General features: G+C 40.0%; 1 protein-coding gene across 5 annotated transcripts in view; it reads right to left on the reverse strand.

Moving 5' to 3' along the window:
* Positions 1-13808, reverse strand: part of TCERG1 (transcription elongation regulator 1) — a 61732-nt gene extending 47924 nt beyond the window's left edge. For all 5 annotated transcript variants that reach the window (XR_006889361.1, XM_046666386.1, XM_046666385.1 and 2 more), the window contains exons 1-4: positions 13719-13808; positions 7505-7730; positions 5088-5240; positions 3661-4078 (exon numbers count right to left, since the gene is read on the reverse strand). Coding sequence is in view for 4 of the 5 variants with exons in the window: in XM_046666386.1 (XP_046522342.1) it covers positions 3661-4078; positions 5088-5240; positions 7505-7730; positions 13719-13777 (856 nt within the window). In the remaining variant the exon portion in view is untranslated. The remainder of the gene's footprint in view (positions 1-3660; positions 4079-5087; positions 5241-7504; positions 7731-13718) is intronic.
* Between the last annotated feature and the right edge of the window lie 14174 nt (positions 13809-27982).

The following is a 27982-nucleotide window of genomic DNA, read 5'->3' on the forward strand; positions in this document are numbered from 1 at the left end:
TTTGTGTAGCTTTATGAATGTAAAAGGGGTGTGGGGGAGGCAGAATGAAGGTTTCTGTATGGAAGAATAATAATCAGTGTTCATTTGATGAATTAACCTGGTAGATGCAGGGGAAGAAAAGAAGAACAGAAGTGAGAAAACCAATTCTAACATATCTGGAATTGTCCAACCAAGGAAGAATAGAGAGAAAAGATACGCAACCACTAATGACTGCCTGGATATGAAGAAAGGGAGTCAAAAACCACTTGGGTTTCTCTATAATTATTTCAAAATTAAAAGGTAAAAAAAGAAAAAAAACCCCTCAAGTTTCCAGTGTGAGAGACCAGGAGAATGTGGAATTCAGGATAATTTGGTTCTGTTAATACATTATTTTTAAGTATCAAAAAAATAAAACATTTAATCCCTAGTAATCACATTTAAACTGAAACTGTGACCCAAAAATAAAATTCATATTTCATAATTACAAAAACATTTCAGTTCTCAAATATTACAAAATATTTCTGTTATTTATTCATAACTCATCTAGTTCCAAACAAAATTCACTGTGGTAATTCACTGGTAACAAATAGTTCATCATCTTCTCGATGTAGAGAAAAATGTCAAACTCTATCTGTATTGAACTAAGAACGAGTTTACCAAACTAAATGAAATAAAACAGTGCTTTCCCAATCTTTACATCAATTTTATTCTAAGGGAAAGCACACTGTTTAATACAAACCACCCAATAATCCAACTGACAACAAAATTCGTCAGTATCTTTTTTCAGTTCCTAATAATGAAAAACTCACTTAGGCTGGGAAGATGTGAGCAATTTCATACTTGTTAATGAGGGACTCACCTTGGCTAAATAGACAGCAGGGCCAAACAAGTATCTTCAGGGGCCCAGGAATGAATTGTTGGTCTAGCATAGACCTAGCCTTAGGGTACAGTATCATATTAATATAATTTATAACAGTGTGAAAAATACAAATTACATGCAACATTTGCCCAGTCCCATACATATATCACTTAGCATTTGTAATCTGCTGTAATGGCTGAAAACATATCTAGTTATTCTTCCCAACCTCCCTGAGAAGTAGGATTTCATCAGCATTTTTCACAGCTTCCACAAAATAAAATGAGTTCATGCTCAACTGGGGTTAAAATAGAAATTCCTTAATTTTTACCCCAGTGATCCACAGGTCTATACTACAGTTCACAGAATTAGATTTTTAAAAATATTATGGTTAATAGTATTTAAATATATTACTAAAATTATGATACCAAGTACTTTAGTCAGGAAAATAAAATAATGAGTTAAAAAGGCATCAAATCTTAAGTGGAAAGGAACACCAATGGAGATGGCAAAAAGTATTCACTCAACCCATTCCTCCTGCTGACACAGGATTTTCTGAATTTGATGTGTGGCTGTGAGTCACGAGAGGAAAGAGATAAAGGCAATAAAAGAGTTAAATGGGAAACCGGGAGGATGGTAGCTAGGACTTAATAGCGGGTAAATTCCTACTAGCTCCATTTGCTAAAATAACTAGGGAAACACTAGGCCTCAAAATATACTACTAATCCAGCCTCAGATCTTAACTAAAAAGGATAAGTGACTATAATAAATGGAGCTATATTAAGACTGTAGTATGGTAACACTTCATGACACTGAATCAGGTGAAATAAAAACAGACATCAGGAATACTCAGAAAGACGACATCAAAGTTGATGTTTAAAGGCAGTAAAAGGAAGATGATTTCGCTATTCCGTTCTTGGAATAAAGGTCTTCCAATCACTGAAGGGCAATACAAAAGATGACAAATGGAACTTCTGAATAGAATAGTTGATAATCACAAGATAGCTAGAGGACTGACAGACCACTCTGATGTAGAAATGGAATATGTACAGGATAGTCAAAGTATCTAGCTACCCACCTTCCTTTAAACAAAGTACTACTATTTCTCTTTCCTAAGAAGGCAGAGAACAAAATAGAAGCAACAGGGAGCCTCCAAAGAGAACCGCACTGCTGTTATTAATCCCCTTCTCCCATTACCACCTCAGGTACCCCATAAAAACTGGCAGCTCTCTGCCCTGCCAGACAAGCTTTAGAAGCACTAGCCCATAAAAAGGAAAAGACCTGCAAGCAGGTAGCTAGTATCACTGCTGTACTTCCAAGTCAGAATTCACCTTGCCTATGAAAGAAAACACTTGTAAAGCATTATTTACATCTTCCTATTAAGCACATTTCCCGCAAGCTGTCTGAAAAATATAAAGTAGAGCTTTTAAAAAACTGCCTCCATGTTACATGTACCTTACTTCTTTAGATAATTCTTATATCAATAAGATAAAATAAAATTTGATTCTACTATGATTAAATTTCTCTCATATACCTATTTCCTACAGGGTAATAGACACCAATAATTCCCAAGTCCCTGAAGTTACTGGGGCGGTAGAAGGGACCACCTTTTTTTTTCTTATTCTCATCTGTCATCCAGGTAGCAAAATAACCCAAATTATAATCACCCTATAGGGATAACTACATATTTTCATACCAGTATAACAAATAATCAAATCAATAAAATCATTATTTAAATATTTTTGGGCTCAATCTCAGCCTGTAGAATAAGAAACAACATACACATACCAAAAAAAAAAAAAAAAACAACGAAAAACCAGAACTAGTAATATAAGTATCAATGATAATTTTTTAGGCAAATTAACAGATTCTTCTTTCCTCATTCCTGAAATCTACTTTAATCACCTCTCATTTTTTCAGAAAAGATCTAACCTTTGGGCCTGTGACTTCACCTGAAAATTCTCTTACCTTTCTAATTGCTTCTATCTCAACTCCCCATTTCATCTGCCTGTGTCTCATTTTAGGACCTACCCACCTCTAAACAAGATTGTTGAAAAGTTCCTAATAAGTTTCCCTGATTTCAACACTATCCAAAACACAAGCGCCAGAAAAATCTTCCAGAACACTGCATTTATATAGGACCCCTACTGGCCATCTGTCTTACCCATTTGCCTGGTTCTTAAAACTCTTCATAATCTCGTCTCACTCTTACCCAATCTATTAACCTATATAAACCTTCCCACCTCAGAAGAGTTTCTTAGCAATCCCATAAACACATTTATCCTCATTTCCTGGCCTCTGTTTATGCTCTTCCCCCCTACCTGAAAGACCTCTCTTTACTTTTGAACCTACTCAGATCCTACCACTCATGCTTCATGATCAACCTCAACATCCATATAGTCCACCCACTTCTCTCTCCATTTTCTTGAATTCTTACATCTTTTATCTTCACTGTATAATTTTGCACACTATTCTCTAATTGTTTCACATGTATTATTCCTGCTTCCTCAATTAGAAAAACTGGAAGTTCTGTAAGGTAGGGGCCAAGAATTACACTTATTTTGCAAACGCCACAGCAGACAGCATTACTGTTGGTCAAGTTAAATAGGTAACTGCACTTCCCCAGCTTAACTTCACAAATTCCAAGTGGGCAGAAACTTTCTTCTACGAATGTAAATTTCTGTTCCTCTTTAACTCAAAAGTCAAAATGTATTTTAAATAATATCAAGGACAACACCTGAAATGCTAGGATAATTTTGGAATGCAGTCCCTACTTGTCCACCTCTGTGGCCCCTAAACAGAAACACATACTGACTGGTACTCACTTGATACTGTCTGTGAAACCGAAGAGGCAGTTGTTGTGGTAGAAGTGGTGGAGGATGGGGTGGATGATGATGTTGAAGTGGACACTGCAGGTGCTGGGCTACTGGTCGTAGGGGTGGAAGCTCCTACTGCTTGTGCTTGCACTTGCACTTGCGCCTGCGCCTGAGCCTGCGCCTGGGCCTGGGCCTGTGCCTGTGCTTGCGCCTGAGCTTGGGCCTGGGCCTGGGCCTGCGCCTGGGCCTGGGCCTGCGCTTGAGCTTGTGCTTGTGCCTGAGCCTGCGCCTGGGCCTGGGCCTGGGCTTGGGCCTGAACCTGTGCCTGGGCTGCAAGCATAGGTGTCAGTTCTGATTGCTGAATAACCTTAACTCCATCTGGCTTGGTCCATGCAGATTCACGTGTCCGAGCATTGTAATAATAAACCTGCAGAGGAAGCAAAATCACTGGTATCACGGAATGTCAATTATCACTAACAAAATGCTAATGCAACAACATTTTCTCTTAAACAGTTAAAAAAAAAATGTAGAAAAGAGAAAGTCCATCAACATTGGCTGTTCATATATTATGGGACTAGGTAATTTTTCCCTCCCTTCTCCTCTTCCCCTAATTTTCTATAATAAGCATACGATATTTTTAACACACACCAAAAAAGGAAAACCAAGGTTATATTTTGTGCAGAAAATTAATATAGCAGGCCTGAGACTGGTATCCTTAGAAAGCTCTGCTTGCAAAGCTGGCCCTTGGCTGGAGTCCGGGTACTTGGATCTCGGGAGGGGGGTTACCACAATTCCCTAATGGGCAGGAACGGCTTGCTGTGCCTAAACTGTTTACGCAAACAATGCAGTTTATGCTAAATATCTGCCTTCCTTCTGGGTTGCTGGAATTTGGGTATGTGCTAGGCAGATGGCAACAGATACATGACCAGTCCAACAAGCTCCCTTGGTAGACAACACCTCACACGTAGTCACAATTCCCTTTCTAAGTGATTCCACTGAAAGGACTCTTGGAAACTTGTGCTTCATTTCCTCCAGACTTTGCCCTATGCACCTTTTTCTGTTTCCTGGCTTTGCTCTCTATCTTTTCACTGCAATTAATCTTAGCTGTGAGTACAACTATATGCTTAGTCCTGCATATAGTCAGTTCTCCTAGCGAACACTCAACCTGAGAGTTATTTTGGGGACCCACGACACACATTTAAAATACAAGCTTCCAGAATCACAGGTCAATGTATGTAAGCACTCCAGGCAACCTTATTTCTGCACAGAGGCCCAATCCAGTGAACCTTTCCTGGAGTTCTACCCCACCTGGTGCTTACTCAAGGCTCACTGTTAATTAGCAAGGATACAGTCCCTGATCTCAATCTGCCAGAACTCTTAAGTTTTACTCTTCTGTCACCAAAGAGATGATAACCTAAATATATTTTATAATTTACCTTCCCATCTGGAGTTTTATTTTCAACCCATATCTCCTCAGTAGGAGGCAGTGCTGGAGTACCAGGAGCAGTCACAGGAGGCATTCCTGGTGGAAACATCATACCCGGAGGAGGAGGCATGGTTCCCATGGGTGGAGGCATGAAAGGTGGTCTCTGTTAATTCACAAGAACAATAATGGTCACTTGTATCTATCTTTTTTCCTTCAAATTATTACTAAATTCTACCCAAAAGTAAAGAACTATAAGAGACACTAGTTTTATAGTCAATTTGAATGGACAATAACACATTCATCTAGGTTGTGCAAGCAAAGCTTCTCTGTAATAAAAATGATTACTAAACTTCTGGAAAGAAATACCTCAAAATACTAAGAGTAGCCATCTCTGGCTTATAGCACTATGGGTGACTTTTGCTTTATTCTTCATAAACTAGGCAGTGGATTACTTTCAAAAAGAAAAAAACTGATTTTTACATATTGTTTAACACCAGCACACCACAGCTCACCTACAAAAGGAACCAACCACAAGAGAATCATTTTATAAGTAACACAGCAATAACTAAAAAGGAAAAACGAGATACCCTTTTCTTTTCCTACAAGGAAAAAAGTATTAGCTAGGAAAATATTCATCATTTTCTATTTTTCAAATAATAATAATGTACCTCATCAAAGACGTGAACATCAGTAAGTTTCAAAGGTACAGTAAAATATTTTACTTTTAGTGGAAAATAAGAATTTAAATGGTATATATTACAATTTAAAAAAATGGTCCTGGTGCCACTACTGATTCAATCCCATCTCTGACAATCGCTTCACTGTCTTTCTTCAGTGATTGCTGATGTAACACAAGATCCCAAACCAAACAACTGAACTGTAACGGCTATATCTTACTAAAGCAGAAGTGGCCTGACATTTTTAAAACAGATTTTGAACAAGGATTTAAAAGATTTCCTCTATAATCTACAAGTAACATTAAAATTTAATTATCCAAAGCACCTTACTCTGGATAACAGATTTGACACTACGCTAACAATGTGAAACTGTATTTCATTTTCCTAAAAGTTTTCTTTCCCGTACTCCAGGTTTGTTTTGGATTTAGTTTAGTGTCTCTCAAGCATCAGCACACACACCCATGTTCTATAAAATATCTACCCTAAATATGTCTCATGCACCATTAACTGGAAATCACTTGGATTTAATGTAAAACCACACAATTATCCATCAGGACCAAGAAAAGCATCACAACACTAGAAAGTATCACATTACAACATTTGATATATTTCCATTAGCAGGTTACATCAGTCCATTACAATTTATAATTTTCTGCAAGTAGGTTTAACTATTAAAGGCACATATTAGAATAAATTCACATGTAACAAGTTATACCAGAGTCAGTGGGTCAAAAAGCTATTTTTTTATTCTAATCTTAAAGAAAATATAAAACCATTTAACAATGTGTTTAAGGGGGAAAGGAGCTATCATTACTAGGAAGGCAATAAAATTAAGCAAAGTATTAAAACCTTGTGTCTTTTCCATAAGTATAACCCTATCTAAGCAAAGCTAACATCACTTAAATAGTACGCCAGCTTTTTCTATTTTTACTAAGTTCCTTCTTGAATATTTAAGCTCATGGAAGGCAGACGAGATACCACTATATTTATTTGGTTTCAGAACTGTACAGGCTTGATAAACTAAGAAAACACAGATACATACTCAAACAAAAAGAATACAACCTCAAAAGTGTAGTCATTTGAGAGCTGACACTCTCGTGACTTCATTTCAGACAATAACCTAGTCTACATACACTAGAGGGGGATATACGTATGCCTCAGGTTAAAATATCAGAAAAGTTTTTATTTAAAGAAATCCTACAATAATTCTATTTCTAAAATTGTAAAATAACCCAACATTTTTTTTCAGGAGAGAGAAAAAAATGCAAATATGGTGCTTACAAAAAGTGTTTGTTGTCACTTTCTAGATTCCATCCTAGGCATCACTTCTAAGGAGAACTGCTCAGGAGAATTGCTCAGGAACATATATGCATACATATTTATACTTATTGGCAACATGTATCATTACAAATAAACATCCTCCACTCTGTACATTAAGATTTCAAACTTCATTTCTCTTAAAGAAGACAGATTACTAAAGACAATCTCAGAGATAAAGGCAGGTAAGAACTATCTTATTCAATAATAGTTTTATATGTATATTTTCTATAACCATGTAAATTCCAATTCTGAATTTCTATACTAATTACTGTTACTACTGCTTTTGGAGCAACACATTAATATATGGATGTTCTCTTTAGCCCCCATTTCCCTATAAACTGAAACTAAGAACACAAGCTTTTAAGGCAAAACTCATATATAACATTGGTACTAATGCCAACAAAGAAACTGCAACCTCTACATTCTTTACCTGGAGGTGTGGAGGGCCCATAGGTGGAGGAATCCCTCCAGGAGGCGGCATGGGCGGCATATTAGGATCGAAAGGAGGACGTCCAAAGGGGGGCCGAGGTGGTGGAGGAGGGCCTCGCATCATACCAAAAGGCGGAGGAGGTCGCATGAGAGGTGGTGGGCCTCGCATCACTGCATTTGGTGGGGGAGCAGGGCCTCGAAACCTCAAGGCCTGCTGTTGAGCCATCCTGTGTGGGAAAGCAAAGAATAAATTTTTCTTTCTCAAAATTACCAGAATGTAGCTACTGATCTCTAATTACACCGAATTTAAAAGGCCCTTAAGAGTAAGTGGAGTTGGAAAGTCATAATTTTGCAACCATCCTGGTAAAAAGTGCATCAGTAAGAAGATCAACGGATACCAAATCTAGGAGGAAATTGGATGAGGGGGATATTTGGATGGTCTTTAAATGTCTCCCCACGTTACTTATAGAAGCAAGGGAGGATGAAAAAAAAAAACACTAACTAATATGGAAGTTGGGCAACACCCTGACCAGGAGAACAAAATTAATATCATCTAAAAAGGACAAAGGTACCTCATGTGACTGAGAGGGACACAATTCACCTATTCCAGGCAAGAATGTATAACCTCAACCTAATAATGAGGAAATATTAGACAAACACAAAATGAGGAATGTTCTGTTAAAAAGGAGGGAACAGGGGCCATATTCTTCAGAAACACCAATGTTATACCGAAAAGACAAAGGTAGGCTATGGAAATATTCTAGATTAAAGGAGGCTCAAGAGACATGATAGCACAATACTAACTCTGGACCAGATCCTGTACTAGAGGGAAGAAATGCTAGACAGGACATATTGGATTAATGGACAACACTGGAATATGGACAAGAGGTTCAAGTACCGTATCACTGTAAATTTATGAAGTTGATAACTGTGCTGTAGTTAAGTAAAAGAATATCTCCGTTGTTAGAAAATACACACAAGTATTTAGGGGTAAAGGGCTATGGTACATGTAGCTTACCCTCAAATGGTTCAGAATAACAGAGTATGCACACATACAAATAATAAAGCAGAAGAGGTAAAATATTAACACTAAGTACACTATCTTTATTTTTGAAACTTTTTAGTAAATTCTAAATTACTTCCAAATACACAAAGTTTTTATGAGGGGAGGGGTGGCAGCTTAAGAGACCATTAGGATTCTCTATCTAAAGGGACAGTCTTTCCCTACACTGCACGCCATCCCACCCTTTAATCTCTAGCTAAACATCCAGTTTAATCTCTCCACAGCATTTAAATAATAAATAACATCACATAAGGTAGTATTATCTATCTCCTCTCAAAAGTGCTTTTTTGAAAAAATCACTAACTCTTAAAAGTGCTTACTACATGCCAGGCAGTGCTCTAGGCTCTTTCGAAGTCATTTAATCATCATAACAACCCTAGGAGATAGATGCTATTATCAACCTCATTTTACACATGAGGACATTAAGGCACACAGTAACTTGCCCAAGGCCACACAGCTGGTTCAGAGGTAAAGCCAGGATTCAAACACTGGCAAACGGCTCAACACTCCATGCTGCCTATCTAAGCCCCTTTAGAGTAGGAATTCTGTCTGTCCTGTTCACCCTTATATCCTCAGCACATAGTTAGGTCTGTACATAATGGGGCTCAATAAATATTTGTTGAATAAACCAATGAATACCTAAGAGATACTGTACCTAAGCTACCTTATAAATAGGGTACGTAGGTACGCATAAAAATTATTTTTACTATAATTTGCAACAATTTACTGAGCACCTATCACAGTCTTCCCAATAGCAACTATAAATCTCTCCATTACACAATTTTTACATTTCTGTGCTCAAGATTAACAATTATATTCCTAATGTATATTTGAAGATAATCATTCTTACACTCTCTCCTCACCAGACTCTTCCAACTTTCCTATATTTTTCAACTGTCTGCTTAAGACTACCCTTTGAAATTTTCTCTATATTTTCCACATTACAGCTCAATTTTGACACACACAAAAAATCCTAATAAAGAACCAATTTGCCCCCTAAGAGAAGACTAGGATTGTAAACAACTCCAGAACTACTATACCAAGACCATTTAAGCAAATTTGTAAATTATCCTACACTCAAGGTTATAAAGTATGAGTTAAAATCAGTGACTGCAAAAAAGGAGTATGGACAGTATCAGACTAATCAGTCTTTTTCAAATTATATGCACTCCCAAAAGACACACAGCCACTGTTACTGAAAGGCATGTCTTAACCCTTAGGACAAAAAAAAAAAAGTTAACCAAGGAAAGATATACTGTTTCAGCCTCGAGTTAACAATGTACCTTAATCTTAGATTTCCTCTGAGTCTGCCTCTCCCTTTTCAAAAAATCTACAGTACTTCTTTCTTTAGAATTTCACACTTCCTAGTTATAGCTCGAAGTTAAGCGTTTAGCCTCTAGAATCACGAAAAAGTCAAATCAGGGCTCTGCCTTTTATTGTCAGGCTAGTTACATAATTTCTGAGCCTGAATATATTCAGATGCAAATGAGCGAGGGAGTAGAAATAAAACCTATCTCATATCTTTGCTCAATGAGATAATCCCCATGAAACATTTAGGATAGTACCTGGTATAGTAAATTACTTTAACTACCATCACTTTCATCCCCCCACACCTAGCACAGTGCTCTACCTGTAAAATGCACTTCATAGTCAATGTGACTAGATGGCTTTCAAAAGTCTGCCCCTGAAATGGTAATAAAATCCATGTAATTTCCTCCACCAACAGCCTGAAGTTGCCATTTTCTAATGTCAGATGTTGGATCTCATGTGCTGAGCTCTTCACATACACTGCTCCATCACAAACACGGCTTCATTCACACACACTGCCTACCAGAACCTGAGTGAGGATTAAATGAGCTAATAAAGTACTTAGAACAGTGCCTAGCACATAAGTGCTCTATTTAAGTATTAGCTATTAGCACTGTTGCTATAACATTAGTATAGTAATAGTATTAGTAAGTGTTAAATGGTATTAATATTAGTAATAGTGTTAACTATGATTATTATTATAATTATTATCAGGTTCTATATAACCTGGCTTTTGTTGACTTCTCTATAGACTATAGGCTTCTTTGCCATCAAATACTTCAAGTTCATTATCTTGAAGCCTCTGCACTTGTTGTTCTCTCTGTTTGGCCTGCTTTTCCCCAGATCTTTATATAACTAGCTCCTTCTCATTATTCAGCCTCAGCTCAAATGTCACCTCAAACTCCTTCCCCACCCCTAGCCTCCCCCAGCCCCTCTCTGGCTCATTACCCAATTTGAGTTTTCAATTGTGAGAAATGCTTTGAAGAAATCTCTCACTTATTTGTTTACTTTTGTATTATCTCTACCCACTAGCATATAGTTTGCGGTGCATCCCAGGGCTCAGGATGTAGGCGTTCAGATATTATTGTTTTAACAATGAAGGTGAATACTGGGTAATTCCTATATACGAGGCACAGTTATATGGATATTACTTGTACTAACTCTTTTAATCCTCACAACAACCCAGTAAGGTAAGAGGAAACGATGGCACATTTTTAACCGATTCCTCATTTTTAAAGAGGAAACTATGGCACAGAAAAATAACTTGTTTAAGGCAGCTAGGCTGTGGTAACACCAGCGTATTCTTATTCCTATTTTATAGTTGAGGAAATTTAGATTATAAGTACCTTGTCATCTTAATTCATAAAGTATTAGTAGGTAAACAAAGGCCCTGGGTAAAGGATCTATACAAATATGACTCTAAAAGTTATCTTAACGGCCCTCAAACATAAAGGGATGGATGGCATTGGGATCTCTGAATAAATTCTGTCTACTGTAGGTTATTTGCATTCCTACCACTTTCAACATTTTCAGAAAACAGAAGCCTACTTGCATGAACAGAAACACAAAAAAATTTTTTTACAAGAGCAAATATATTTCTCTAGAAGTACTCTATCCAGATACACAATCTCCCCAATGGTATAGACAAGACTGCAAATACTTGAAGAGGACAGGCAATAATGGAAAGACACTACTGATCTATGGGAGGCAAACTACGTAGTAGACTGTAAGTGAGGACACCTAGGTTTTAATCCAGACCCTGCCAATTACTTGGTGACCTTGCGTAAGTCTTTTCACATTTGCAAGCTGATTTCCTCATTTGATGTGGTTAGTTTAGTTTGGAATTCAGATCAATCTTAATTGGCACGGAAGCTCTTCAAGAACAAAGGTTTTTGATCTGGTTCCAGGCTCTCCTGCCAGCACCTAGGTCAGTAACTGTCACATAGCACACACTCAATAAACGTGGATCCAATAAGCAACCCACCTCTAAATCTCCTATATTCATTTACTTACCATATATCCACTGAACACCTTATTTGCCAGGCTCTATGCTAAACACACCATGAAATACAGTCAGGATATAAATAGAAAAACTAAGCCCAAATTTCTGCCATCAAAGAGGCCACATGAACACCCAATTTCTCTTAAGCCATGAGAAATGCTAAAACACAGGTGGATACAATACGCTCTGGAAGCAACTTCCAACCTAAGAGGCCAAGGTAAAAATATTTGCAACCCAACACCTAATTCAAAGCCCTATTCAAATCAGTTTTGCAACAAAGTCCAGACTACTATTAACAAAGTCTAAAAGGCTACTCATTGTAAAGATGAAAAAAGATACTCTCTAAAATTCAAAGTAATGTTCCCAGATAATCCATATGAGACTAGCTAGGTAACCCCTTGAGATCAGAATCAGGAATAAACCGTCCACCACTAATATTGAACGACCCTGACAACGCACTTAGATCACTCGCTACTGAGGTGTACATACGGGGTTTAAAGGATCTGAGATTCATCTCTGAAATAAGCCAAGATTTCATTCCTGCCAAAGTAAGGATTTTGTGTGTGATAATTCAGAACCGAAAAGATATGTTTTCCCTAAAACCTTGAAAAAGAATACCCATTTCCTTAAACAATTTCACCTTGAGCTCCAGACAACACTAGAGTGCTCATAACCTACACTGCTCTTTTTCATTTTCAAATGCTGACAATGGCACGATTCAGAAGGGGAGCTGAAACATCTGAAATGAGATTTTTTCCTATGCAGGGGGAAAAAAAAAAGGTATTCACTATACATAAAGCTGAGTACCTGTTTTTCCTCAAAAACCAATGGCTCAAGATTTTTCCAAGACACTTTCACTTATCAAATCTTAACTACAAATTCCAGAGGCATTGAGAAACCAGGGAAAGGAAGGTCACTGCCCTCTTTAGGGCAATGGCTGAGTAGACTAATAGAACAGCGATCGCGATCGCAGGCTCTGGAGCCCGAAGGCCTGGGTTCAAACCACTTCCTGGAGCCACAATTCACCTATGCGACCTTGTTCTACATCGTCAACCTCTACGAGGCTCAGTTTCCTCACCTGTAAGATGAGCAAATAACTTAACTGAAGATGGCTCTGGTCTGTGGCCTGCAAAAGGAGACCACGAACCGCTCCCAAGGGTGGTTGTGAGGATGCAATGAGACAACTCTAAGTAAAGGGCCTACTGGCACCGAGAAGCGTGTAATAGACGGCGGCGGCTGCTGCTGTTAATCACAAATACCGGATAAGGAAGAAAGGGACGAGAGGAGGAAGAGCCACACGAAGTTTTTTTAAAAAAAATTTTAAAAAGGCAAGAGATGCGGGGAAGGAGGGACGGGGCAAACGTGGGGACCCCCAAAGGCCGCGGAGGGAGCGGAGAAGGCTGAGCCAGCAGGGGTGGGGGTCCGGGGAGTCACTGCGGAGAGGAGGGGCGCCGAGGAGGGAAACTGGGCCCGCGGCGACCGGCTCGCAGCCGGGAGGAAGGCTGAGGTCGGCCGAGACGGAGGCGGCACGCGGCTGAGGCGGGGCCCCGAGGCGGGAACGCCGGGCCCGGCCCGGGCCTTGGACCACGGGCCGCGAGAGGCGCCGGGGCCCCGCGAAAACCGCAGGAAGCGCCCAGAGAAGGCGCAAGAGGCCGCGGCCCAGCCCCGGCCCGGCTCTCTCATTCAAGCCACCTTCCCCTTCCCCCTTCTCTAACCCCATGCGGTCCCGGCCCCGAGCCGCCGCGGCTCCTCTGCCCGCCCTCCACGCCGGACCTCCGCGCGGCAGGCCTAGCCTCTAGAACCCCAGCGTGGCGCGATGTGAGGAAAGGCAGCGCCCCTTACCTTAGCTCCCCCGGATTGAATCGCTCACCGTCCCCCCCGTCCCCACCACGCTCCGCCATTACAGAGGGCCGCGTTTATCCACCCGCCGACCCGGCGTCCCCTATTGGTCGGACGAATCGTCAATCTCGTGCGAGAGAGGCGGAGATAGCGGAGACCTATGAGATGATTGGTAAAGCTTTCCATCAATCCTCGACCTGAGGGTATCTGCCTCACTATTGGTGAAAGGGCCCGCCGACTTTGAAAGCGGTATGGAGACAGCCAGTTGATTGGTCGCTCGGAGGCTTTATGGGAAATGAGACTTTAGCCACGAGGAACGGCCGGCGCCCTCTCGCGGTAAGCGAAACTAGGTCCTCCCACGTACTGCCCGGCCTGCGGTAGCCACGTGTCTGCCGACTTCCAGGAAAGCCAATTGTGGAGCCATATTGCCACATACTGGCCATATTGGCTCAGGCCGAAACCATTTCCATTGCGAGAACCAATCAAAAATCGACCTGGGTCGCGCCTAAACCAATCACAGAGTTGTTGTGGAAATGAGCTATTTCCCAGCTTTTCAGAATCAAGAGTCTTAAGCCGCCACCGGATTATAGCCTTGTTATTGAATAATATGTTACTGACTACAAGAGTACCTCCTAACTTGTATTAAATGGTTAGTTGCAGGCTGAGTGTTTTAAGTTACTATATTAAGATAAGTTGGGAAGGCAACCCTTTTCTGCAATTTACAGTTTAAAGCATCTGTCCTTCAATTTCAAAATGCGTTGTCTGAAATTAGCACACCGTGATATCCAGAAGGAATTCTGAATATTTATTTCTCTTGTTATTAAAGAAAAAAATTTTAGGCTCTGAGGTTTCAAAGGCACAATGAAGATGAACTCTATCTTAAGGAGCTCAAAATATTAAAATAATAGGTAAATTTTATTCAGACCTAACCATATATACCAGGCACTGTCCTAAGTACTTTCCATGTATTATCTCTTAGGCTTGTAAACACTAAGAGATGGTACTATGAATAGCCACAGTTTATGGATGAAACTGAGGCACAGAGAAGTTAAGTAACTCGTCCAAGTTCACACAGCTAGTAAATAGCAGAGCCTGGCCTTAAACCCAAGGTGGTGTGACAGCAAAGCCCAGTTCTCAAATACCTTGATCCAAGAAAATTGAAAACACATCCACACACAAACTTGTACACAAATGTTCATAGCATTATTCATGATAGCCAAAAAGTGGAATCAACCCCAATGTCAACCGAGTGATGAATGGATAAAAAATGTGATATATCTATACAAAGGAATATTATTCAGCCATAAAAAGGAATGAAGTGCTGATACATGCTACAACATGGATGAACCTTGAAAACATTATGCTAAGTGAAAGAAGCCAGACGTGAAAGGCTACATATTATATGGTTCCATTTATATGAAATGTCCAGAATAGGCAAATCCATAGAGGCAGAAAGCAGATTAGTGGTTTCCAGGAGGTGAGGGGATGACTATACTGGGTATGAGATTTCTTTTTGGATGATGAAAATGTTTTGGAATTAGATAGTGGTAATGATTGCCCAATTTAGTGAATATACTAAAACCCATTGAATTGTACACTTTAAAGGGTGAATTTTATTGTATGTGAATTATGTTTCGGTAAACACCATGCTATACTGAATCCCAGTTAAATATTCAAAATCAATGAATTATGACAAAATGTGATAAGGGATGAACACAGTTCTGAGCATGAGCAATTGGAGAAGGGAAGGATGGTTAAAATTGTACTAAATATAACCATCTAAACTAAAAATAACTAAATATAACTAAATATAAATATATAAATATAATCGAACAAACTGGAGTCTGACTAACAGTGGGAGGTTAGATCCCTTTTTCAACATCCGCATGCGTCCCCAAGTCTTGGCACACTATCCCAAAAATAATACTGCCGTACATGTCTCATGACAAACTACTTCCCACTACTGAAAAAAACACTCAAAATGGGTACTTTATAGAAAGCGAGTCACTGGCATATATAAAAGATGAAAACAAACTCAATTTGAATGAATGGAAGAAACTCATTGAAGATGTAATGAACGTTTTATTTGATAGTTATGTTATTTATATTTCTATATATTTATTATATTCATATCTTATTGTATTATCTTATTTTTAAACATATAGAGCAGGTGTATATACATATGTATAACTATGGGGGTATGTTCTGAGAAATGTGTCCTTAGGCAATTTCATTGCTGTGCAAACATCATAGAGTGTGCTTACACAAACCTCAATGGTATAGCCTACTCCACACCTAGGCTATATGGTGCTAATCTTATGGGACCACTGTCATATGTGTGGTCCATTGTTGACCAAAACATTGTTATATGGTGCATGACTGTATATTTATCATATGTATATGATTATATATATATAATCATTTCATTGTTTCATTACTATAGTTTACTCACATCAACATGTCCTTGAAATTTGGGAGTTTTGCACTCAATAGTTATACAAAACATATTGCAAATATCTGATCTGAACTGTGTCTACAGTGAACTGTTTTACTGACTCAATATGAAAAGAGAATTAGAGAGACTCAATGTATCTTTTAAGAGATTGAATGGACTCTCCTGTAGTCAAAGCTTGATCACTCTTAGGATACTGAAAATGTGCATAGCTGTACAGAACAGAAAAACAGATACCATCCTTGCCCAAGTGGCAGCAATTGAATTATAGATCCTAAAACTTAGGATATCAAAGTGAGGTGAAGAGACAATGTTGGCTTAAGACTAATTAATATCATCAGGGCTCTAAGTTCTGGCTGTGAAGTGACTCTTCAGAAGTGACTCTTGAGAAGTGGTTCCAATGCAGAATCAAGCTTTTCTTATTAATAACTGCTATTTTGAACACCTATCTTAAACCGGTACTTTGCACCGGTAGGTACTTTGCATACACTATTTTTAATCCCCTCAACAGCCCTGCAAGGCAGACACATTGTCCCCATTTTACATATGGGGAAACTGATGCTTGGAGAGATTGCATGACTGGTGCAAGGTAACATTCACACAGCTGATAAGAGGCAAAGGCAGGATTCAGGCACAGATGTATCTCACAGCACAGGCAGTTGGGGACTGCTTAATCCCGACTCTCTCCCGAATCAGAAAGATAGCATATGCTAATACATCTTTCTTCCTCTTTCCTCTAGACTGTGAATACTTTACAAAGACTATTTTCCTCACTGAATCTCCAGCTCCTAGTCAAGTGTTCCTTCACCCGTAAGGCGAGCGCTGTCTACTGTACTGTGCAGCTATATCCTTCCTTACCTGATATACTGATCTTCGAAACATTTAAAGAGATCTCAGGAACAGAGAGCACCTGGCCGGATACACCTGCTGGCTATCTCACAGGCAGTATGGATAGCAGTTGCTAACAGACTTTGGAGTAAGTGGGATCAGGATTCTAGTCCTGGCTCTGTCAACTACTGGCTGTGTAATCCTGGGCAAGACACTTGACTTCTCATAACTTCAGCTTCTTTATTTGTAAAATAAAGAGTTGCTGTGAGATTTTGTAAGTATTTACCATGGCCTAGGCAGCAACTAACAAGCCTCAGTAAATAATATTTGTTAACTGAGTTGATTTGGGGCATTTTCCTAGCTAGTGCTTTACCTAAAAGGTCAAAATCATGATACTTCTTAATTTGCTAATCGTCAAGATCACTGGGAGCCACCTTCTCTACCACACTGTCTTTCAGGTCTCGACTTACACATGGCTTCCTCCAGGAAGCATTCTTCAGAGAAAAAATCTGACCTCCTGTGCCCCCATCTAGGTAATTTCCCTATGATGTTCTTCTCCTGTAGCACCGATGTCTTTGTAACATTCCAACCACTTGTTGCTACATATTGCAACTTGAGCATTAAGTGTATATGTTTTACATATTTTATCTTGTTTCTTTTCCTGTCAACTCACTTTATTGTTTTTAATGCTGAAGCACTTGAAAGTAAATTGTAAACATCATAACATCCCATCTCTAAATACCTCAGTATGTATCTCTTAAAAAAACAAGTATGGTTTTGTACATATCAAAGATTACATTCTCGCACCTAACAAAATTAACAGTAATACCAATTCCATATTCAAATTTCCCCAACTGTTTCTAAGATGTCCTTTTCAGCTGGTTTGGCCAAATCAGGATCCAGTTCAGAACTGTGCAACGCATCTGGTTGCTATGTCGCTTAACCTACAACAGTCCCTTTTATCATGACGTGACCTGCTGAAGACACCAGACCAGTTCCACCTTCTGGATCTGATTGCTTCCTCTAACCTTTGTATTTCCTGTAAGCTGGACGTTAGATCTGAAGACTTGGTCAGATTTAAGTTGAACATTTTTATCAAGAGAACTTCATAAGTAGTGCTGTGTATTTCAATTATATCACACCAGGAGTCACATGAATATCTGATTGTCCCACCCTTAATGATGCTCCGATTGAGTCTGGGTTGAGGTGATGAAGTGCAATTCTTCCATTGTAATCAGAATATTATCTGCACTATTAATAATTACATTTGGACAACCATCAAAAACCAAGACTATCTCCAGCAAAATTGGATGAATGTTTACCTTATCTATCAACGAGTAACCTAATGGTTTAGTGGTTTTATCTTTTCCCGAATCAATACTTTCCTTAGGGGTGGCAAAATAATAATTTTATAATTGTGTGTTACCTTCTACATTTACTAGCTATCAACTCTTTTGTAAATTAGAGATTTCCTTCAACATCAGGGGCTATTTAGTTACCCCAAAATACAGTTTTTTTTTTTTTTAAAAGATTGGCACCTGAGCTAACATCTGTTGCCAATCTTTTTCTTTTTTCTTCTTCTCCCCAAAGCCCCCCAGTACGTGGTTGTATATTCTAGTTGTAAGTCCTTCTGGCTCTGCTATGTGGGACGCCACCTGAGCATGGCTTGATGAGTGGTGCTAGGTCCACACCCAGGATCCAAACCAGCGAAACCCTGGGCCACCAAAGTGAAGCACACGAACTTAACCACTCGGCCATGGGGCTGGCCCCCAAAATACAGTTTCTATTTAAGAAAGTGGATAAATACTTAATTCTTTCCCTTTATTTATCAACTTTCAAAATAAAAGGATGCCTTGATAGCCATCTTAATTGGGGACCAATTAGTTTTTCTGACTTCTTTAAGTATTATTATGGATTCATGGGTTTTCAATAGATTCAATCCATTCAATTAACTACAATCAATAATTGTTTTTGATGCTAAAATTTCCATACCTTATCCATTTACTCTTCACAACAATCATCTAAGTTAGGTATCATTACTAGCCCCTTTTTCATAATAAGAAGCTGGGACAAAGAAGTTAAGTAACTAAGAAGTTAAGTAACTAAGAAGTTAAGTAACTAAGGTAGCTCAGAGAGTAACGTCAATGTCCAGTTGAATACATATAGACTCAAGAGAGTAGGAAATGTATTCATGTTTTTTAGTCAGTTTCTCCTGAATGTAGCTCAGTGCCAGTCAATAAATCAGTCACTGAACAAATTAATTAATTGATTATCATTTGTAGTTGACATTCTAGACACAGAAAAAAAAATTCTAATACCTACTGAAGACTTTCAGAAGAAATAATGTAATATCCTCAAATTATTACCTTCAAAATAAACAAGAGTGGGAAGCAGCAAGGGAGGGGAGCCAGTGGCAGGGGAAGGGAGGGGGATATAAATGAAACAAGGTTGACTGTACCCTGATAACGGTTGAAGTTGAGTGATGGATAGATGAGAGTTCATGATATGATCCTTTCTACTTTTTAATATTTGCAATTTTCCATTAAATATTCTAAGCTCTTGAAACATTAAAATGTAGGGAACTGCATAAAAGTATTTAAACTGAAACATAGCAAAATATATTTGCTTACATTATTAGTCTACAGTCTGATAGCAGATAAGAAAGTAAAGGTGAGCTGATGATACCAGCTATCCTGACACCAGCTAAATTAGTTGTGTAGAGAGTGAGAGCAGCCTCATAAAGAAGATTAAGATAACAAAAATCTCATGTTTAACTTTCTGTTGGAAAGCTGACAACAATGCCATGTGTGATTTTTTTTTGAAAACGCCAAAACTTGTGGAAAATCTGATGACTACAAAAGGAAGAGGAAAAGAAACCTGTGACCCTATTTTCAATTTGGGTTTGTCCTGGAATAATCAGCCACTCATTTGCAGTCTCTTGGTTTATTAACATAGATGACTATATCTAAGTCCATTGGGTATGCATTCTGCTAGCTTAATTCTCAGAAATTTTGGATTTGTGCCAAAATACTCAATTTTGTCCCAAAATACTCAATACACATTTACAATCTCCTGGTTTATTAACATAAACAGTTAATTAAATCCGCTGGGTAAAGTCAATGCTATTTCTTTCACTGAGCTCGGGGAGGAGAGTCTCTCCTTTCTTTTTTTTTTTAAAGATTGGCACCTGAGCTAACAACTGTTGCCAATCTTCTTTTTTTTCTTCCCAAAGCCCCCCCAAAGTACATAGTTGTGTATTCTAGTTGTGAGTGCCTCTGGTTGTGCTATGTGGGACACCACCTCAGCATGGCCTGACAAGTGGTGCCATGTCGGCACCCAGGACCCGAACCAGCAAAACACTGTGCCACTGAAGTGGAGAGCGCGAACTTAACCACTCGGCTGCGGGGCCGGCCCCTCTCCATCTTTTATCGACAACAATTACGTCTTTTAGGTTCATTCCAGCCCTAAAATCATACTATTAAATATTTTCTACTTCTCAGAGTTAAAACAACAACATCTCAGAAATCCTTATGTAAAGGTAATATTTAAGACTCTCTTATAATGCAGTTGTTTAATATACTATCTTTCATTTACAATTTCCCCCAAATTACCACCCTGAGAAGTTACAAAAGAAGTTGATTGGAGAGCTGAAATGACTCTTCAAGATCACCTGGGCCAACATTCTTTGTCCACAGCTGAGGAAATAGAGACTCTGTGAGTTTGATTATTGACTTTCTCACAGTCACAGATCCAGTTAGTGGCAGAGACAGGACTAGAACCCAAGTCTTTAGGATATTATGCTCTCTCAGTTAAATTTGACTAAAAGCTCTGTCTCTTAAAATTTATAAAACTCAACACCTACAGTGTGTCTTTAAGCACCACACCAGTCTCAGGACATGGGGTGAGGTAATAATTTTTTATTGCAATGGCAGTAACTCACCATTTTAGAAGTTACTTGAACTCTTCTCCATTACACAAACGTATCAGACCAAGTGTTTTACTTTGGGGTTCAGAGATAATTCATTTGTCCATGTGGTAAATCCGTTCATTTGTCCATCTGGCAAACATTTAATGAACACCAATTTTGTGCCAGGAACTCTCATAGTTGCTAGAGACACAAGAGTCGTTCTCCATGGGTACACAGTCTAGAAGAGGAAGTAGATAAACCAAATCTTAGCCAAGACAAAGGACTAGTATTTATTAAGTAAGTAGCATATGCAAGCATTTTACGTGAAATTTCTCATGACAATTATATACACTAGCTACTTACTATCCCTTCCTCACAGATGAAGTAATTGAGGATTAGAGAGTTTAAGCAAGTTGCCTAAACACATACCACTTATGTGGTATGGTCACTACGCCACACTACTGCATTTGCTCTGAATCTTTATGCCATATGGTTTGACATTCAAGCAGAAACAGAGGAGGCTATGTTTAGAAGGAGACACTGTGGAGGTGGAAACTGAGGAAGCAAACAAGGACCAGGAAGGGGTGCATAGGAACCTATGACTAAAGCACTGATGTACAGGGGAGTGGCAGGAGACGGGGCTAGAAAGGTGGGTGAGGTTATGTTTTATTCTGTAGGTGATAAGATGTTATTATTTAAGGATTACAAGTAGGAGAGTGACAGGGTCAGCTTTGCTTCTTAGAATGATCTCTCTGACTACAGTGAGAATGATGAGTTAGAACAGAGCAAGCTTGCGATTAGGGAGACAGTAGAAAGCTGTTGGGATTGACCATGATGGGACCTTGAATAAGACAATGACAGCGAGACTGGAGAAGAGGGGACAGATTCAGGAGCAATTTAAAAGGTAAAATCAACAAAACTAGGGATTGATTAGATTTTTGAGTGTGGGGTGGGTGGGGTGTTTTAGGTGACAGTAAAATTTCTGAGTTGGGCATCCTGGGTTAATATATAGGGAGAAATTATCCAACCTTATAGATCGAGTATATAGTTATAATCACAGACATATATTCTAAATAGACTTGTTCAGGTTCTGGACTTTGGTTTACTCTGCATCATATCCAAATTCCCTTGATAATGAACTCTGTTATCACCAGATGCTACAGAACTTTTAGAACAAAATAGAAAGTGGAGGAATGTGGAAATTAAGTAATTTACTCACATTCCAGTCACTTGCATGAGAACATCAAAACTTCATGAGCTTTGAATTGGGAAGTTTCCAGAACTACCACAAAAGGTCACAGGTCTCTTTATGCAGAAGAGCTTGTTAGGCCAAAGAAATCATACTAAAAAGTAAATAATAAAGTAAATCACTATTAGTGGAATTCACTATTAGTGAAATGACACATTCATTAATTCAAGAATTTTCATAGCCTTTCTAATTTGTACCAGTCCTATACTAGGAAATGGAAACAGTATAATAAAACCCAACTCCTGCCGCTAAGGAGCTTATGGTCTAATGAGGAAGACTAAGAAGCAGAAATTGCTCACAGATGATAAGATCTCCAACACGGATTAGCTCAGATGCTGGGAAGCCCAGCAGAGGGGCAGGGAACCCAGCCGTAGGGCAGTGGTCCCCTCCTCCTCCAGGTCAGGCCGGCTCCTCTAAAAGAAGCATATGATGGTGTCTGCACAGATGACGTGGGAGGGCATTTCAGGAGGTAGAAAGGCATGGGATGGAAGGACATTTTGACTCACTGTCATTTTGTTCCACAGGATGTTTTGGCACCACAATATCAAGAAGTAAGCAGTCAATATACAAGAACCATGGCAGCTTCTCTGTCACGGTCTGCCTAAGTTTGAATCCTGGATCTGCCTCTTACCAGCTATGTAATTTGGGACAACTTATTTCCAGTCTTTGTGCTGTATTTTCCCCATCTTAAAATGGAAATGATAATTATATATATATGCAAAGAGTTGTTATGAGGGTTAAATGAATGTATGCCCATTTTAAGTGTTTAGAACAGGGCTCATAGTAAGTGCTCAGTAAACGTTAGCTAGTACCATTACTAGAAATATAATTTTAATTCCTTTTTTTTTTACTTCTCTTTTGTGTGTGCCAGGAAGATTGTACCTGAGCTAACATCTATTGCCAATCTTCTTTTTCCTTGAGGAAGATGGTCCCTGAGCGGACATCCATGCCAATCTTCCCCTATTTGGTATGTGGGATGTCACCACAGCATGGCTTGATGAGCAGTGTGTAGGTCTGTGCCCAGGATCCAAACCTGCAAACTCTGGGCCACCAAAGCAGAGCACACAAACTTAACCACTACACCACCGGGGGGGCCAGCCCCATATAATTTTAATTCTTATTATTTTATTTCCTCTTGCTGTCTTTATCTCTCTATGTCTGAATCTTTGTCTCTGTTTTACCTAGCTGTCTCTGTTGCATAAAATACTCTGAATTTTCTCATTGGTTACCTAAGAAATAAATACAAACTATTACTCTGCTGTTCAGTTTGAATTGGATATTGCTGGTAAAAATAACCAGTATAAATTAAAACTGAAAATGGCTATAATTGTATGTGGTAAAATGTGGTATTGACTGAAAATTGACTGAAGATCAAATATTGAAATGCAGATCTGCAAAAGTTGACCCAGGAATGTTGGGTCTGGTAGAAATAATAGTCGTTAAAGAAACTTCACACAAACAATATAAAAATTCATAAAATTTGATGCACACAGACCTGGATGCTTCAAATCTTCACCCTGAAATTTAAATGAAGAATTAATTCTGCCAAAATAACTTTAGTAAATAAAAAAGTTAGTAGCAAAAATTGAAAAATATTTTATAATATAGAAAATTCATCCAGAAATGTACTGGTGTCTTTGGGGGTTGTTGGAGTTTATTATATTGGAGGTTATTGGGGCTATTGGCATTTGCTCCTGAAAATGCTTTCTCAATGAACACATAACAATATTTGTATAATTTTGATTCAATGTCCAAGTGCCATTAAGGTCCAAAGATCAGGGTCAGGATGGGGGTGTGGATCAAGAGGTGAGTGTGCACAGGTGTGATGAAGAGAAGTTAGGGAAAAACATAAGGCAGCATGGCTTCAGAGCTGGAGCAACATGCAGAATAGCCTCATGCTATTAGGAATCTCACACTATCCTAACTGCTGGGCCAGAGACAGAGCATGCATAGGCTTCAGGATCAGGCTGACTTGGGTTGCAAAAAGGTTCCACCACTCACTAGCTGTGTCACCTTGCAAAAGTCACCACGTCCCTGAGCCTCAGCTTTCTCCTCTGAAAATGAGAATGGCAATAGTGTTCACTTCACGAGGTTATCACGAGGCCCACCTGAGATAACGCCCTTGGGAGGTGCCTGACATGAAGTCAGCCCTCAATATAGATGTTAGCAACCATTATTTGCTATTGTTCTACTTTTTCAGTTTGTATGTGCTCCCAGAAGTTACTCATCCAGATGGCAGTCAGCTAGATATGTAACTTATTCCGAGTAAGTCTGAGTAGGGTCTTCATATCATATTTCTTTGCTCTTCAGCCCAGTTTCCAGGACCCCAGCACAATGACATGGTTATCATATGATACCAGTGATTTTTAGCTGTATGTTGAGTGCATATTAAAGACAGAAAAAAGAAAAGTGGAGAAATGAAGAGAGTTGGGGTCGGGCTGTTAGACATATGGGGTGCATCAAAGGATTGCCAGACAGATGGTGAGCATAGGAGCACACCTGGGTACTATGCACTAATTAGCTGACAGGTGGGTCAAGGATTGGAAAAGGTAGGAAACAGTATGTTGTTTATTCCCCAGAATCAGAGGCTGCCTGAGGCCAGGTTCCCTAACGCCCTTACTCTTGGCTGAGTTGGTACAAGTTAAGAATATGTTCCACTTCACCTTGAAGAAGCCCTGTGCCAGGTGAAGGGAAGCTTTGCTGACAGGTTTGATAACTGGGCCTTTCAAGAAAGGCTTGGAGCCACTTTGGCCTCAGTGAGCACTCCACTTCCTCTGGTCATATCTTCCCCGAAACTAAAATACAGCTTGGAAAGACAGCTCGGTGCCCTCATAGTCGCTGTGGCTTCCTCAAGCCACGACACGCTCTCTCTTTTATGAGCCTGCGGGGCTGTAATTCTCATCACCTGACATTTATGGGAGACTTTGTATTAGCAAAAGGCTTTACAGCCATTTTTATGAGGGATGCCTCCCTGAGAACTGTCAGGTATAATCACCCAGACTGAGCAGAAGGGAAGAGAGCAAAGACACACAAGTGAATGGCCCTCACCCTCTGGCCCACAAGGAGCCAAGAACGGAGCCTACAGATGCCACTTCTCTTCAACCGCATGTCAGAGCTGATTTTCTTGCCCTTGTAGCCTTGGTAGCAATCTGTGTGTCATCATCTTCCACATCCAACTCCTCAGTGGGTCCTGAAGGCGCAACTCCCAAAGGCATCTCACGTCCATCCATTTCTGCCCATCTCCACGGCATCTCTCTGGCCCAGCCTGACTCCCACACAGCCCCGTCTGGCGCTGTCTCCTAGTCCTGTCCCCTGCCCTGCCTTCCATTATCCAAGCAGGAGACAAAGTAACCTTCCAAATGTTTACTTATTTATTTAATGGATGAACCTTTCGTAAACTTTCTGATACTTCTGGAAAAATCTTTATTGATATCCTACAGCAAATATGTCCTATTGAAAAGAATAATCTTTTAAAAACAAAAATAGCAATGCTTCAATAGCTTCTTCTACTGAGTAAGATTTATTCAGAATAAAATCTGAGTTCTTTAACAGACTGCAGGGTCCATCGGTGACCCTCCCCCCTCCCCAACTCTCTGGCCGTCTTCCCACTCTGGCTCTGCTCATACCCTGGGTTCAGGGACCCACCAAGCTCTTTTCTGCCTCCAGAGTTTACACCCACTTCTCAATCTGCCTGGAAAGCCCTTGGGCCTGCTCTCAGCACAGCTGGCTTCATCTCACCCTTCCAGTCTCAGCTCTCGAGTCACCTCCCAGCCTGTGCAATCTGAAATTGCCCCCTCCCCACATTACCCTCTTACTCACTTTCAGAGCACTTTGAACAACCTTAAGATGTTTCTTACTTGTTGAGTTATACACAGCCTGTCTCCTTTGCTAGGATGTGCGCCCCATGAGAACAGGGACCTTGTGTGTATTTTTCACCGGTGTACCAATGCCTAGCACAGCATCTGCACAGAGAATAAAGTCAGTTAATACGTGTTGAGAAATTAAACGAAGAAATGAAGCAATCTACTAACTAAGCCTCCCCCCTCCTCTCCAAGCCCCTGCTAGTCTTCATTGTAGTCAGTAGAGGGCAGCAAAGACCCTGAGTCATCCAACTTCTGGGGTTTATGCCATAAAACTTCAGAAAACTTATCCTCCTTTGCCAAATAGCAGAGCTGGGTTTATCAGGAATTTCAGGAAAATGACCAGCCTTACACACTCTTTATTCTCCTTGTTCCTGAAGCCTTCTGTGCACTGAATCATTTACAATTTTTTTTTTTTTTTCAAGACTTCAGGCTGACAATGCTCCTTAGGATATGAAAGCAGATGTTGTATTGACTGAGCCAAAAAAGAAACCCAGTGGCCTGGAGCCTGTACCTTCCTGCCTGACAAGTTAGTATGGAAAAAAAAATTGCTCCTATCACAGCCAAAAGCTGTTTGGGACTTAAGGATTTACGGCTCTCCCTTATAGTGTGTGGGGAGGAACAGGTACCAGCTAGGCAGCTGCTGTTTGCTTTTGAGCACTTGCAAGAGCAAGTTGTGTGTGTTTATAGTTCTGTCTTCTGCACGTATCTGTTTCTACTTGTTCCATCTTCTCGTTTTGTTTAGCAATCCTCCCACCCAGGGCAAGAACCTCAACGTCCCCTGCCTTTGTGGGCTCCCATGGTACCTTCACCGAGAATACACACTGAACCCAGGTAATCAGCAGTAGAATCAGAATCTTAGAATGGTGTTTTCATTCACTCTCTGCCCGACAAACGTTTACCGAGTCCTATGACACACCAGGCCTGGGGCTGTGCCCTGTGGGTACCGATGCTCCATTTGATTGAAGGAACAGTTACTAGAATCAAAAGGGAGGCAGTGTTTCTCAACCTCAGCACTACTGAGGTTTTGGACTAGATAATTCTTTCTTGTGGGAGCATTCTAGGATGGTTAGCAACATCCCTGACCTCTACCCATTAGATGCAGGTAGCACCCACCCCCTAAGTTGTGATAAGCAAAGATGTTTCCAGACATTGATAAATGGCCCCTGAGGGGCAAATTCCCACCTCTAATCTTGAAAAACACTCTCTTCAGGATCGTGGTGGATACATTTGGGGGTATCCTTTCAGCCTTGAGTCAATGACCCCTTTCTCCTAGCTCTGCTGCTCCCTAGCCCACGCTTGGCCCTTGTGACCTGAAGCCTGTGGACTTGGTATCTGACCCAACTTAGGCCTCTCAGCTTCTCTTCTTTGGGAATTTGAAACTAGGACCAAGGGACTGACTACCACCTGGGTTCTTTGTGGCGCCAACACTTTAACACAAATTTAGAAAGTATGTGTGGATGTATGATAACATGGGGCCCAGGAAGCAGAGACATCCTACTGCAGAGACAAGAATGAAATGGACCATAGAGAAACACAGAGGAAGAGGCAGAGAGAGGTCACCTAGTTCTAGCACTTTCCGGTTCTAGTACTTCCCAAGGATAGGCTAAACTTCCTGCCTTGCGTGGGTTGACATTCCTCTACGTTTATAACTAATTCCTCTTTTGTGCTAGGGCGGGGTTTTGGGTTTTGGGGGATTTTTTTGTTTTTTTTTTTCTGTTATTGGCAGAACTGGTAGATTCTGTGTGGCCTGGAACTGAAATCATAACCAAAAAACAGGGATGAAAGCAGTTGAGGGAGCAATTTCTAACCCTCAAGGCAGCTCCACTCACCTCAGCACATGTGCCCCATTCTCCTTTCTCTACCAAATGGCTTCCTCACCCTCTCTACTGAGTTTTTTTCTTGTCTCCACCTTGGCTTGTACATGGCCTGGCGTGCCAAGGCCTCAGCTTAACTTCTTGCTGTCCTCTC

Source organism: Equus quagga, chromosome 7 (genome assembly GCF_021613505.1).
Source record: "Equus quagga isolate Etosha38 chromosome 7, UCLA_HA_Equagga_1.0, whole genome shotgun sequence".
Classification (NCBI taxonomy): Eukaryota; Metazoa; Chordata; class Mammalia; order Perissodactyla; family Equidae; genus Equus; species Equus quagga.